At 44.5% G+C, this 14321-nt stretch overlaps 1 protein-coding gene and 1 long non-coding RNA gene across 30 annotated transcripts in view; one reads left to right on the top strand and one right to left on the bottom strand.

Moving 5' to 3' along the window:
* Positions 1–4526, bottom strand: part of LOC147583562 (uncharacterized) — a 38997-nt gene extending 34471 nt beyond the window's left edge. Inside the window, exon 1 of the long non-coding RNA XR_015248328.1 lies at positions 4075–4526. This is a non-coding gene — a long non-coding RNA (uncharacterized LOC147583562). The remainder of the gene's footprint in view (positions 1–4074) is intronic.
* LOC147583560 (uncharacterized) overlaps positions 1–14321 on the top strand; it is a 321362-nt gene that overhangs the window by 42786 nt on the left and 264255 nt on the right. For 11 of the 29 annotated variants that reach the window (XR_015248312.1, XR_015248310.1, XR_015248308.1 and 8 more), the window contains 3 exons: positions 1704–1806; positions 2609–2741; positions 12090–12321. The exons of 16 other annotated variants lie outside the window; for them this stretch is intronic. Coding sequence is in view for 3 of the 13 variants with exons in the window: in XM_086697677.1 (XP_086553803.1) it covers positions 12224–12321 (98 nt within the window). In the remaining 10 variants the exon portion in view is untranslated. The remainder of the gene's footprint in view (positions 1–1703; positions 1807–2608; positions 2742–12089; positions 12322–14321) is intronic. 2 more of the 29 variants (XM_086697664.1, XM_086697658.1) reach the window with 1 other exon arrangement.

Below are 14321 nucleotides of genomic sequence, written 5' to 3'. Positions count from 1 at the left end.
TCTGGGCTGATGGCTCGGAGCCTGGAGCCTGTTTCCGATTCTGTGTCTCCCTCTCTCTCTGCCCCTCCCCCGTTCATGCTCTGTCTCTCTCTGTCCCCAAAATAAATAAGCGTTGAAAAAAAAAATTTTTAAACACTGGAGTAGAAGAGACTTCTTTCTCTTTGCCACAGTACTGCCACACCAATCTTTTGAAAATCCTGACCCTGACACTTCTATTTTAAAATTTCTTCATTGATTCTCCAGCGCATAGAGGACAAGAGCCAAGCTCTCCTTAGTATGGCTGAAATGGTTCTTGGTTATCTCTTGCCTGTTCCCACCAGGCACACCCCAGCCGTACCTAATGAATACACGCAGTGGCCTTTGCATAGCTCAGTTCTTTGTTGGGACAGCTCTTGTCCCCTTGGTGGGTACTTTGAAAAGGACTGGACCGACACTTAAAATGTCTTTCCCAGCTCCATATTCTGCCTCCAATTTAAATCATCCCCCTAGCACCACTGCCAACTCCAAACTATCTATGCTAGTGCAGAGAGTAATTGATGTTGAACAAATGCCTGTTTTGGCAAATGAGTTTGGAATGTACAGATCTTCCTAGACTTCCAAGGGGGTTAGGTCCTGATAAAACCATCCTAAGTTAAAAATATCCTAAGTTAAAAATGTGCCCCTCCTCTCTGCAAATACATATATATATATATGGAATATTACTCAGCCATCAGAAAGAAATGAAACCTTGCCATTTGTATTCATGTGGATGGAGCTAGAATGTGTTAAGCTAAGAAAAATAAGTCAAAAAGAAAGGTGAATACCATATGATTTCACTCACATGTGGCATTTAAGAAACAACACAGATAAACACATGGGAAGGGGAGGGGAAAAAAGAGAGGGAAATGAACCACAAGAGACTCTTAACAATAGAGAACAAACTGAGGTTTGGTGGAGGGCGGTGGGTTGGAGATGGGCTAGATGGGTGATGAGTTAATTAAGGAGGGCAGGGGCGCCTGGGTGGCTCGGTCAGTTAAGCATCTGACTTCAGCCCAGGTCATGATCTTGCGGTCTGTGGGTTCAAGCCCCGCGTCGGGCTCTGTGCTGACTGCTCAGAGCCTGGAGCCTGTTTCAGATTCTGTGTCTCCCTCTCTCTCTGTCCCTCCCCTGCTCATGCTCTGTCTCTCTCTGTCTCAAAAATAAATAAACGTTAAAAAAAAATTAATTAAGGAGGGCACTTGTGATGAGCACTGGGTGTTGTATGTAAGTGATAGGTCACTGAATTCTACTCCTGAAACCAATATTGCACTGTCTGTTAAACAAATTGGAATTTTAAAAAATGCATCCCCAATACACTGAACCTATCCAACATCATAGCGTAGCCCAGCCTGCCTTAAACGTGTTCAGAACACTTACATTAGCCTATAACTTGGGCAAAGTAATCTAACACAAAGCCTAGTCTATTGAATAACTCATGTAACTCAGCGAATACTGTACTGAAAGTGACAAACAGCACAGTTGTATGGGTACAGAATGGCTGTATGTGTTACAGCTGTTGATTCTTGTGATCATAGGGCTGCATGGTAGCTGAGGCTTGTTGCCCAGGTTGAATGATCATTCATAGTTAACTTCTGTACGTTAGGGTTTCCAAATCCTTTTCTGTCTTGCTGGTCCTTCCACAGCGTATGTCTCCAGTAATGTTTGTGTTCATTCTGCCTCTACAGGATAGTTTAAAAGGACCGATGACACGGCATGGGGAAAGCCCTTGGCAAAGTGAAAATCCCTATGTACCTGGGAGGGTTTCCAGTTGCTGCATCATCACTGCGGGTACTTTTACCCTTCTGCTGGTTAAACTGTTTCCTAATTGTGATGGACCAAGGAAGTGACTTATCATTAATCTACTGACTGCTCAGCACTTCCCAGCTTCTTTACAATTTTCCTGGGACAGGAAGGAAATCCTTGCAAGAAGTCTGTTTTCCGCAAATCCTGTCTCCTTGCTCTATTATGCCCTGCCAGTCGGGGCATCCCTACAGTGTGGGCTTCAACAGAGATCAAACTTGAGACTCCTATTTCTCACCGGGTTGGGTTCAAACCCCCCACACGTCACATACCAGAGGGTGATCATGAGAGTGGTACTTAACCTCACTGAGCTTTGAGCATCTCATCTGTAAATTGGGGCTAGTAAGAGTGCCCTCCCTCCTTGTATCCAAAAAAGTAACACAGGGAAAGCTGATGAGAATCAAATAAAAAGCACGTGTTCAAATGTAGGTAATGCACATAGCATGAATACGCAGTGAATGTTACCCACCATCGTATTATCATTATTTATCACTATCATTAACGCAAGGTTTTAGGCAATCTGAAGGGTAGCTAGCTGTAAGTTCACCTTAGTATCCTACTGAAAATGACTTAAGATACAAGTAAATGAAAGCATGGTTGGTCTGGATAAGTTTGTTTCCAGATCAATGTATTATTTTTAACAGAAGCCTTTATATACATGGATAATGTAAATGAACTTTATAACAAATTTCTGTTGTGAAGCTTCAGCCAGCTGACTGGGACCCATCAGAGTGTTATGACACTGAGTTCATACAGGTAAACTGATCTGACACTTTGTACTGTCCTGCAGTGACCCTAACGGCTACCAAGAACCTGCTAACATGATTTACAATCCACATTCCGAGGCATGAAACAACACTGGCTTCCAATAGCAATCGTTTACAAATAATTATGATACTAATGGGAGCAACTGTCCTCTACCGGTAACTACTACATTCCGGATTTTTTGCTGCATTTCTATGAACTGTCTCATTTAATCCTGTGGAAGTCTACTGAGGGGAGTCCCTATACTGTAGTACAGCTAGGAAGAGTGAGGCAGGGAACAATGAAGTGAACTGTCCATGGTCGTACTTCAAGGAGATGGCAAAGCTAGTATTTGGACCCATGTAGTCTAATTCCAGAGCCAGTGCTCACCCAACAGCCTGTGTTTGATTTCCCACTCTTTTTTTCTCTTTTTCTTACAAGTTGAAGAACCTCAAAAGATGCTTTCATGACAGGAACTCATCTTCCCTAAGCACGTATTTTTGTTGCTGTCGCACCTTTTGTCCTTTTACGTTTCTAAAAGTCCTGGGAGGGAGGGAGGAAGCTCACAGATAAGGAAACAGAGGCTCTGAGAGGCTGCATGATCTAACGTCACAGAGCCACAAAGAGATCTCTGGGGCCATACCCAAGCACATCCTATTTTCCAACGCAGTTATCCTCAAGCGTCTAATTATTACAAGACCTCGAATGAGATGCTGTGGGTTGTGCAAAGATACATCGCAAAGACTTTACACTCTGTGACTAGAAAGTACATGGCCACAACCTATCCTGAACATGGTGACCCAACAACCACTAGAATGAAAATATTTTCTTCCGAAAGACGAAAGGATAGCATTTTCAGTCAAAGTCAAGGCTTAGAAGCCATGGTGCCTTTTTTAAACTCCTCCAAGGGGCTGCACAGATCCCTTGATGGTTTTCTGGTAGGAAATGTTCCCGACACTGACATCCTATCGCATGACAAGAAGACAACAGTAAAAGGGGCTTTCCCAAACGGGACTCCAAGATGCTGCTGAGATGTTTTCAGGTTCTAAAATAGTCACTTCCATCCAAAGTCCTACAAGGTAATTATAGCCTTGCCATTATTCCCAGCCTGGCGGTGATCCAGAACTCTGCTGTCACTACCGCTGCTGCCTAACTCGGGGGTGTGATGGAACCCTTCCATTATTGATCTCAGGACCGGCTGAGCATTCTGTTCTTGCTCTGCCTTCCAGTTACCTCCTAAACATTCCTGAATGTCTTGGCTTTGGCAGGTCTTGAGGGAGGAGAGTTAAGGAATCAGCAGTTGAAAGAGAGAACAGAGCAAAGGAACGTGTTTCCTAGTCTGCGAGGTGGGAAGGGTGCGCTTAATTTTTTCTCCAGGTTTGGGCATGTATTTATAGGCCGTTAGGAGGAGTGGAGGGTGTTAGGTAGACCGGCTTCTCTCTTAAGGCAGAAAAGAAAAACATCCTTCCCCACCCCGTTTCTTTTTAAGGCCACAGTTGAAGTCATGCTCACCTTCCACTGTGAGGCACGTTGATGTTTTTCTAATTGTCTGGAGTCAGGTCTGCCACACTTCCTTGACTACACTTCTCCTTCCTGTCGGGGACAGGTTCCTGGGGTCAGGCACGCAGCAGGCTCCAGCCCAGGGCGTCAACTCACAATTCAGGAGCCACAGTGTCGTCCAAATATGGAGGCGCAGGGCCCAGACTTCGGAACTGGGACGTGACGGAAAGCCAGAATCAGCCCCCACACAATGTGACGAATTCGGGCAGGTTTTGCCTCTCTACACTGGGTATTTCAGAGCCCTTCAATAGTAGCTTAGATTATTAGAGGGTGCTGGCCAATCACCAGAGCTCTGTGCATGGCCAGATTGGTGTTGGCCAATCACCAGAGCCCATGCGGAAAGGAGGTGGGGCTAGCTCAGGCGCCGCGTCCTACTACGAGCAGCGCCGGGTGCTTGAGCAACACGTTCTTAAAATAGTCCTCACGGCCGTCGCCCGTGATACAAATGCGCCTGTAATCCTCATTTTACAGACAAGGAAACAAAGATTCAGAGAGAGAAACAGCTGAGGTTACCCAGTGCCTTGTGGTTTGTATTCTGACTTGAAGCAGAACCTGTGACAACGACTTGAGTGAAAATAGCTCGTTTGCGATGTTCAGGAGATACGCGGAGAGTCATGGGAAAAATAGACAAAAAGGCTGGCTGCTAATAAGGAGCGTGATGCTAAACCAGTGGGAGATTAGAGGGTTAGTCCGCAGGGAAACTCTGAAAAAACACTGCAGAACATATACATCAGAGTTCTCGTTTCCAGAGGGTGAGGGAACTGCAGTGTATTCCCACACCAGCTTCTGTGGATCATCGGTTGAGGGTGGGTGGGGTGCACATGGAGTGTTAATTTCGCAGCTGGGATCGAGCCCTGGCCAGGACTTTGCAGAAAGCCCCTCAGCAGGGAGTTTCAGATACTGGTAGTTGGAAGTCACCCAGCCTGCGATGAAGGTGGTGAGACACCCGCAACCCTCCCCCCCCCCACGCCCCCAAATAGGAGCTAGAAATTGATACATACATGAAGAGGCACATCCCTAAGTGCCACTCTCAATGATTTCTTGCTGAGCTAGAAACTGCTACATACATGAAGTGGCACTTCCCTAAGTGCCACTCTTAATGATTTCTTGCTGCAGAACAGACCAGCCCAAAACTTAGTGGCTTAACACAACCACCATTATATTTGTTCACAAGTCTATGGATCTGCAATTTGGGCTGAGTTCAGCTGGACTGTTCTGCTGGTCTCACCTGCGGTTATTCATGTGGTTGCCCTCCTTTGGTCACTTAAGTGGGAGCCGCTTGTTCTAAGTAGACATCAGTTGGGACAGTTCCTCTCTGTTGTATGTACTCTCATCCTGTAGAGGCCAAAGGTACAGCAAACTTTTTCGACAGAAAGTCAGATGGTAAGAATTTTTGGTTTTGCGGGGCATCCAGTCACGGATGTATCTACTCAACTTTACTGGTGTAGTATAAACCGGTCATGGGCAATATGGAAACAAGTGGACACAGCTGTGTTCCAATAAAACTTAATTTACAAAAACGGTGGTGGGGTGGATTTGGCCCATGGGCCATACCTGGCCAATCCTTGTCTTCAACCAGACTTCATCACATGGGACTGCACCTTTCCAAACAGTTAAGGCAGAAGCTACAAGGCCTCTTGAGACCGAGGCTCAGAAGTCACAGGGTCTTTTCTGCTGCATCCTACTGCTCAAATCAAGTCACCAGCTGATACTCTACACGAGTGGTGGAGCTGTAGACGTGACCTCCTGAAGGAAAGCTCTGAAGCATCATAGCACAAAGGAAAATGCATTCAAGGATGGGAGGAAACGTTGGTGTCCATCTCTGCCGACAATTTACCCTCCAACCCAGACCTGTTTCGTTTCGGAGTCCTCTACACTGAGGTCCCACACTGTACTCCTCTCTTTATTTCCGTATGTAACTGGTTCAGGGATGAGGTCAGGAGGGTGGGTATTGGCAGCCTTAGGTCATCTTCAGCCCAAAACTGGAACAAGGTCTTAGTGGCCCTAGGTAATGAGATTTCCATGTGTTAGAGCTCACCTTAGAAATGGAGGTTTAGAGACCTAGAGAATCCTCTAGTCCACTCAGTTACTCAGTCCACTTAGTCCTTTCAGTTGGAAAGAATTCTTTCTCCAAACTACCCAACAAATGACCACCGAGCTTCTGCTTGATGAACCCTTGAGATAGGAAGGTCACTACTCCAGTCTTTCTTCCTTCAGTTATTTGTATGTTTCATCCATCCTTCCATTCGTTGAATCATTCAGCCACGTGTTCAGTGAACACCTCCTGTGTACCAGTTCCTGAGTTAAATGATATACAAATAGACCCAGGAGCTTCTTTCATTGAGCTTATGCTCAGTTAATGTTCAGCGAGGTACCTGTTTTCAATTTCTTTTTGGTCATATACTTTCTTTTATCTTTATCGTCTTTGTTCTGAGATCTAGGGTAGTGTCTTTTTTATTTTTTTTAAGTTTATTTATTTTGAGCGGAGGTCGGGGGAAGCAAACAGGGAGAGAGACAATCCCAAGCAGGCTCCACTCTGTCAGCATGGAGCCCAGCACAGGGCTTGAACTCACGAACCGTGACATCATGACCTGAGCTGATATCAAGAGTTGGATGCTCAAGGGGAACCTGGGTGGCTCAGTCAGTTAAGCATGCAACTTTAGCTCAGGTCATGATCTCAACAGCTTGTGAGATTGAGCCCTGAGTCTGGCTCAGCATGTATTGAGCTCCAGGCTCAGAGCCTGGAGCCTGCTTTGGATCCTGTGTCTCCCTCTTTCTCTGCCCCTCCCCCATTCTATCTGTCTGTCTCTCTCAAAAATAAATAAACATTAAAAAAAAATTTTTTTTAAGTGTTGGTTGCTCGACCGAGCAACCCAGGTGCCCCTAGAGTAGTTGTTCTTAACTCTCTTGAGAATATTTAGAAATACTTCTCCCTCTGTACTGAAATGAATTCTGTTTCTTTCCTGAAATGAACTTCACAGATTCATAGCTATCTACACAAATGCAAAAGAATCTGCCCAATGCATTAACTATAATGAATAGAACTTAAAGGGAGAGCAACATGATAAAATCACGCGTATTTCAACAGGTAAATATACCAGAAATCAACTAGATTAGGTACTGAATGTTATTCTAGACACAGAATCAGGTTTATACCTAGGATTGGCAAACATTTCTGTAAAAGGTCAGAAAGCAAATGTTTTAGGCTTTGGGAGCCATTCTCATCTCTGCTGTTGTGCTACAAAAGCAGCCACAGACAATATGTAAACAAAAGAGCATGACTGTGTTCCAACAAAACTTTATTTACAGAAACAGGCGGTGGCCTGGATTCGACTAGCTAACGGTAGTGTGCTGGCTCTTGGCATATTACAACATCTGTGAATGGAGACTGATAAGGATATGTTGTGTGTATAATGATGTTCAAACATCATGAGCATGACTGTCAATGATTTTCCAAAATGGTCGTGAGTATACTTTTGGCAAAGTTCTGAGGAAAACAAAGTACAATCCTCCCATAATCTACTAAGCAGTTACTCTCCCAGAAAATTCAGTATATAATACTACCTGGCAAAAAAAACCCCAAAACCAAAAACAAAAAATAAACCCCACACATTTTTCTGCATTTTTATGTAGCTTTAGATTGTCATATATAGGTATCGTCTCTATGTGAATGTCCTGTGGGACATTTTAAAGGCATTTGGGATGCACAATATTTTGTATCGTGAGGACTGAGCTGGGCGCTGAAAAAGGTGTTCATTTTTCAAGTGTCACTGCCCATGAAACGGCTCTTGTGCTCCTTGGGCTTAGCAACCACCAAAATTACCCGCCCCACCCCCAATGTCTCAAATGCCCTGCATTATGCAGTGCCATTCACTGCTGAGGACCACATTTCTAGACATACTCTCTGTATCAGTCTGCTCAGGCTGTCAGAACAGAATACCACAGACCAGGTGACTTAAACAACAGCAATTTATTTTCCCACCGTTCTGGAGGCTGGAAGCCAAGATCAAGGTGTCGGCTGATCTGGTTTCTCCTGGGGCCTTGCAGATGGCCATCTTTTTTCTGTGCCACCACATGGCTTTTATTTTTCCCCTGTGTTGTTCTGCTCCTGGTGTCTCCTCCTCTTCTGATACGGACACCAGCCTTCTTGAATCAGGGCCCTACTCTTATGACCCCATTTGACCTTAATTACCCCCTTAGAGGCCCCATCTCCAAATACACTATATTGGGGGTTAGGGTTTCAACCTACGAATTTTGAGGAGACACAATTCACTCCAAAACACAACTTCATGTCCACCGCCTAAATCTTCTAATTCTACACTTTTTTTCAGGGCTCGTGGGAAGCTCACTCCTCAACATAGCCTTCCTGGTCCATGGCAATGATAATTATGACGCGTACTGCTTTCATATCACCTTACATTTGGCAGTTTACTTTTATGTAAATGCCCAACAATTTTTTTTAACAGTCTCTTTCCTTTTTTTTTTCAATCCAACTTTTTAAAAAGTGGAAAGCATTTTAAATTTATCAAAAAAAATACAAAGGATTGTGTAGCAAATATCCACGGATCCCCCACTCAACTTTAACAAATGTTCAGATTTTTTGCCATATTTGATTCAGATTAGTTCTATGGAATAAAACACTACAGGGTCAGGTGAAGTGCTTTCTACACACACCTTCCAATATCATCCCTTCCCCCCCTCCCCCCCGTCTCTGAAGTCAGTGTGTTTCCTTCATATCCATTTTTTTTTGTTTGTTTTTTTAAAAAATTTTTTAACGTTTTATTTATTTTTGAGACAGGGAGAGACAGAGCATGAACAGGGGAGGGTCAGAGAGAGGGAGACACAGAATCCGAAACAGGCTCCAGGCTCTGAGCTGTCAGCACAGAGCCCGACGCGGGGCTCGAACTCACGGACCGCGAGATCATGACCTGAGCCGAAGTCGGCCGCTTAACCGACTGAGCCACCCAGGCGTCCCTATCCATGTTTTTTTTTTTTTTTTTTTTTTTTTACTTCTAGTAGATGTGCATAGATCCATAAAATAGATAGCGTTGTCCTCTACTTTCAAAATACACTGAAGTGGTATTGTACTGAACAGCCGCCATCCAGAAATTTCTCTTTTTCACACTACACTTTGGTTTCAAGAAGTGTCTGTGTTGATATGTGCAGATCGAGTTCACTCCTTATCATTGCTGTGTGGTGTCTCACAGGTTATTTATCCATTTCCCTTTTGATGGGCACTAAGCTTTGTAATTTTCCACATTACATACTTCTGTGTATGTCATCTTATGCGCATGTGTGTGTTTCTCGAGAAACCTATCAAAAGTAACCGAACTAACAGTGAATTAATGGCACAGGAGGCCACCGTTCCTAACAGAACAGTAGGCATGCTAGGACCACCGTGGCCATCGAATGATGCCAAGGGATCCAGGATTGTTCCATTTCTCTGCCCTGCCATCCTTAGAAGGTGCACTTGAGGGGCGCCTGGGTGGCGCAGTCAGTTAAGCCTCCGACTTCAGCCAGGTCACGATCTCGTGGTCCGTGAGTTCGAGCCCCGCGTCGGGCTCTGTGCTGACAGCTCAGAGCCTGGAGCCTGTTTCCGATTCTGTGTCTCCCTCTCTCTCTGCCCCTCCCCCGTTCATGCTCTGTCTCTCTCTGTCCCAAAAATAAAATAAAAACGTTGAAAAAAAAATTAAAAAAAAAAAAAGAAGGTGCACTTGAATCCTCAGATTTGCTCTTTCACAGCCACAAAATAGAGCGACCTAGGCACGGTGTCAAGTTCCAGTCAGAGGGAAAGGAAAGGAGCGAAAGTCTAATAAAGCAGTCCAGCCAGTGTGTCCGTCCTGGTAAGCACGATTTCCTAGAGGCCCCCTCAGTAATTTTCACTTACACTCTTTTAGCAGAACAGGATCTTGTGATTCATTCCTCAGCCAATTAGAGGAGGGTTTCTGGATGGTGTGGGGCTGTGGAAAAGGGTTGACTCATGTGACCAGTTGTATCTGGCATAATGCCCAGGGCATCATGGCTGGCCCCTAGAATATGCGCATCTTCAACACTCCTAGATGTTGCCAAACTGACCTCCAAGGTGGTTTAACCAATTCATAGTCTTGCTAACAAAGTACGCAAGCCCCTGCTTCCTCATGTCCCAAATCAAAGAATGATTATGAAGCTACTGTGTGCATAATGCTGGATCAGGTCATTTACAAAAAAACAAACTAACAAAACCTCAAAATCAGTCCATTGAGAGCTTTAAGCAATGCGTCTAGAGCTTAGCGGAGACTGTCAAATAGGTCTGCCAGACTCCCCACCCTGCCACCTACTGGTGGGTGATTCCATATAAGTTTTTCTGAGCCTCAATTTCCTCATCTATATAATGGGAATACAAGTATCATTTATCTCATAAAGTTGTTTTCATGATTGAAAGACAAAATGCCAACGAATGACTACCACAGCACCAACTACAGAGGCAGGCTGTAATCAGTGTTTCATACTGATGTTAATATCATTATCTAAACATATGTCATACATAGATCGACCATGTGTCTGAACCCCAAATTAGGAAATAGACATGGCACTTACAAGCTCTACTCATGGAAAAATGGACTCAAATATTTGAAATGGGACCACTCTGGAAAATGTGGAATGATTTCTAATGTCTTAATGTATTCACTTACACTCAACCGTGGATTTCACATCATCTGACTCTGGAACTTTGTATAAAGTGGAGCATATTTCAAAATATGAACCTTAAAAAGATGGTACACTGAGATCAAATCACCATTCACTAAACCCATATCTTAGTCCTCACCCCGTGGATATGTTTGTTGAGTTTTCCTTTTTTTGTCTTTAAGCTCTCAGAGAACAAAAGTAGGAATATGAACTTCCAACTTCCATTATGAGATTTAACAATAAGAGCTAGGATATGAGTGATATGGGGAGGTGGGATAGCAGTGGAAATTATTAGATTTTTTTTTTTTTACAGGGATAAGGTTAGGAAGCTGAGGTTATTAAATCTAGAAAAGAGAAAGCTGAGGGGAAATGTCATAATCGTCATTAAGCCCCTGAGCATTACCTTTGCAGGGAACCAAATGAAGGGAAGGAGTTTAAATGACGGGAGGGCCCCTTTAGGAAAGAATGTTCCAGCAGTAAGTACTATTAAACCTTCTCTGGGTTTCCAAATTATTGAGTGGCCTAAGAAAACAGACGGGCTGATACTTTCCTGCAAATGTTTATATCCCTACTAGGTCACAAAAAGTCTGATCTTTAAGCATTTTATTACACAATGCTGAGGCTTAAAAGAACTACCATGTTTTGGAGTTCTCAAAGGTACCATTCAGCATGGTTACTAGGTGTGTAATTACATATCAGTCACGAGGCTAGCTGCTGAGGATCTAGAAGACGGCCTGCTGGAGCCTGCCCTCGTGGAGCTTATAGGCCACTTGCTGCAGAAGTCCCAGAGGGACCAGTTAATCCTGCTAGAGTGGGCTGGGCAAAGGGATCCAGGAAGGCCTTCTGGAGGAGGGGAGGTCTGAGCTGGAATCTGATGGAGAAGTAGGAATCAGGGTGCAACTCGAGTCCTGCAGGAGGTTGGTGATTAAAGCTGAGGAGGGGTAGGGAGAGGACAGCGGGCTCCCTTACGGGGACAGTGAGTCTGAGGGATGGGCTGAACTGGAGAAATGCAGGGACTGAGCCACTGTGTGTTGTCTGTTGTATGTAGCATTCTTGCTTTCCTAGTGCTCCTCTATTGTTTTTCCTTGTTGTCTCAACATCCGTGACATTATCATTGTATCTTAAAAATCATTGAGAGGCTCCACTTGAGAATGAGCCCTGGTGGAAAAAAATCACCTCGCCTCCCTTTTCTCCTTAGCTACACATTGGCTGAAAAAAACCAAACGGTGGTGTAGGGGAAGGGAGAAAGAGTGGACAAGCAGGGACTTGGAGGGCAAATTAACTTATCTCTTCTGTTCCAGGAGTTCATGTAGTTCAGCCACTGGATTTGGGGCTGTGTATCCACTTCCCGTGTAGCGTCAAGGTTAAGAGACTGTGCTCTGGAGCTAAAGTGCCTGCTTCCAATGGAGAATGACTGGCTTGTGACCTTGGGCAAATGAGTGGACATCTCTGGACCTCAACATCCCCATCTGTAAAATGGGAATACAACAGTCATTCCCTACAGAAGTCAGAGAAAGCATTAAGTGAGATAAGGTATGTGAGATGCTTAGAACTAAACGGCTAGCAGTGATCGGCATCGAGCCTAAGGTAGGGACCAGTAACCGTGATGGTTCTCACTGATTGAGTATTCGTTCTTTAACAGCTACTGTGTGGCTTGCTTTGCCTTCATGATCTCTCTTAATATTCACAATCAACCCTTTTTGTGGACAAAGGAGCTAAGGATCAGAGAGGGTAATGAACCTGTCCGAGAAGAGTGGTAGTTTGGTGATTCTACCAAACACAATCTGGTATGAATTTGCTGAGGAAGACTGGGATTCTGGCTCCTAGCCTTTCACTCAGAGTGCCTTGGTTTTTTTCACAGCTCTGTTGGTGGACTCTTTTTAGAACCATGTGGTCACTCTAGAGGTATGACTGGCTCTTTAAAAACCTCCTAGCCGTTATATTAATAAACATGGTTTAAATAAGTGCCAGAGAATTGGCCACCATAGCTCAAGAACAGCCAAAGGAAAGTTACCAACGTAATTTGTGTTCTATCAACAAATGTGTCTGGGGCACACGAGGAGCTTAACTTCCCCACCAGGGACATAGATGGTGACGGCATTCAGGACGAAAGTTTATTCTCAGTCTTCCATTGCTCAGCTGGGGTCCAGGAGCCCTATTTCAGAGACGCATAACTGACAGAGTCAAGTCACGTGAGGTCACGTGGTCCAAGAGCAAAGCGCAGAGACTTGCCACACTCCAGGCTGTGACGCCTGCTCTCCTCACCTCTGGCTGGGTGAGCAAGGCTAACAATTTCAGTTCCCGGTTCCACGTCCCTGTGAGCTGAGGATATGAATATTCACATCTCAAACTCCTTGCAGGATTTTGTGAACGCCCACGGAGATAAAGAGCACAACACAAATAGTACACCACACTACACAAGGTCTTGAGGCCTAGATATCAGCATGTAATTAATGTTTTGTTTTTGGAAAGAGTGCCTTGCTTCCCGAAAGGTTTTTGGAGAATGTGCCCTGATGCAAAAGAAAGGTGTAAGAAAGGAGTAGAAGTTCTAAGGGGGCAGAGATGTTGTTCAGGGGGCTGATGCGGGAAGCAGCAGGCTGGGCTTGGGATGCAGCTTCTGGGAGCACTCCCTGGATCCTGTGGTATCTTGGTCCCTTTCCAAGCTTTAAAGCAACGTGAAAATCTGGGAGGGGAATCATAATACTGGGAAGTGAGAGAAGACGGCTTCTTGGATGCAGAATAGGGCGGTCCTGTCCCTCCTTTCAGTCATAGATTAACAATGATTTAATTCTAGAAATATTGTCAGCAAGTAAAATAAATAGACTAATCACTGTGGGCAAATTGTATGTTAATACATCTAGGCATTGTTTCCAGGCTGACCCTTAAATATACGTTTAATCAATCTAGATGGATGAGTCATCCTGTTCTTAATTAATCTTTTTGGACATTTATAGAGAAAAGCCAGTCTTTACAAAGACCTTATAAATGTGTTTAAGTTTAGCATGGATTTTATTTATGTGCATAGCACGAGCGGCCGTTACTTCTAAATGATGGCTTATTTTGAATGTTCTCAGACCTTCAAAATGTTTTATTTCCACCCTTGGGGAGAGAATCAGGGGTAGGTTGAAAGGAAACACATGATGGCCATTTTCCATGGCATGAGCTGCCTGACCTTTCTGGAGCATACACATTTGTTTGGATTTTCCAGCATTGTAAGCAGAGGATAGGAGAGAGAGAGAGAGAGACGGGCGCACTCATTCTTTTGGAGGCCTTTGTTGGGAAATGGTGTCACACGCAGAGATTTGTCTCCATCGGGCTGACCTAGGCTTCGTCTCCTCTGACACCCAAGTCATCACTATCACAAAGGCATTTCCCTGGAGCCTAAAGCCTGACTCTTACAACCAACACTGAGGAACGTCCAACTGCACTTGTTGGCATGACTTTTGATGTTGTCTGCCACTGCTGTGATCCACCATCTGGTGGGACATTGGAAGTGTGGTTCTGGTGCTGTGTGCTGTAGGGACGTGACTTAA

This window comes from Puma concolor, chromosome A2 (assembly GCF_028749965.1).
Source record: "Puma concolor isolate L17-30 chromosome A2, mPumCon1.1.hap2, whole genome shotgun sequence".
NCBI lineage: Eukaryota > Metazoa > Chordata > Mammalia > Carnivora > Felidae > Puma > Puma concolor.
Note: the sequence above shows the minus strand (reverse complement) of the source record. Positions and strands in the feature narration are given on the sequence as shown.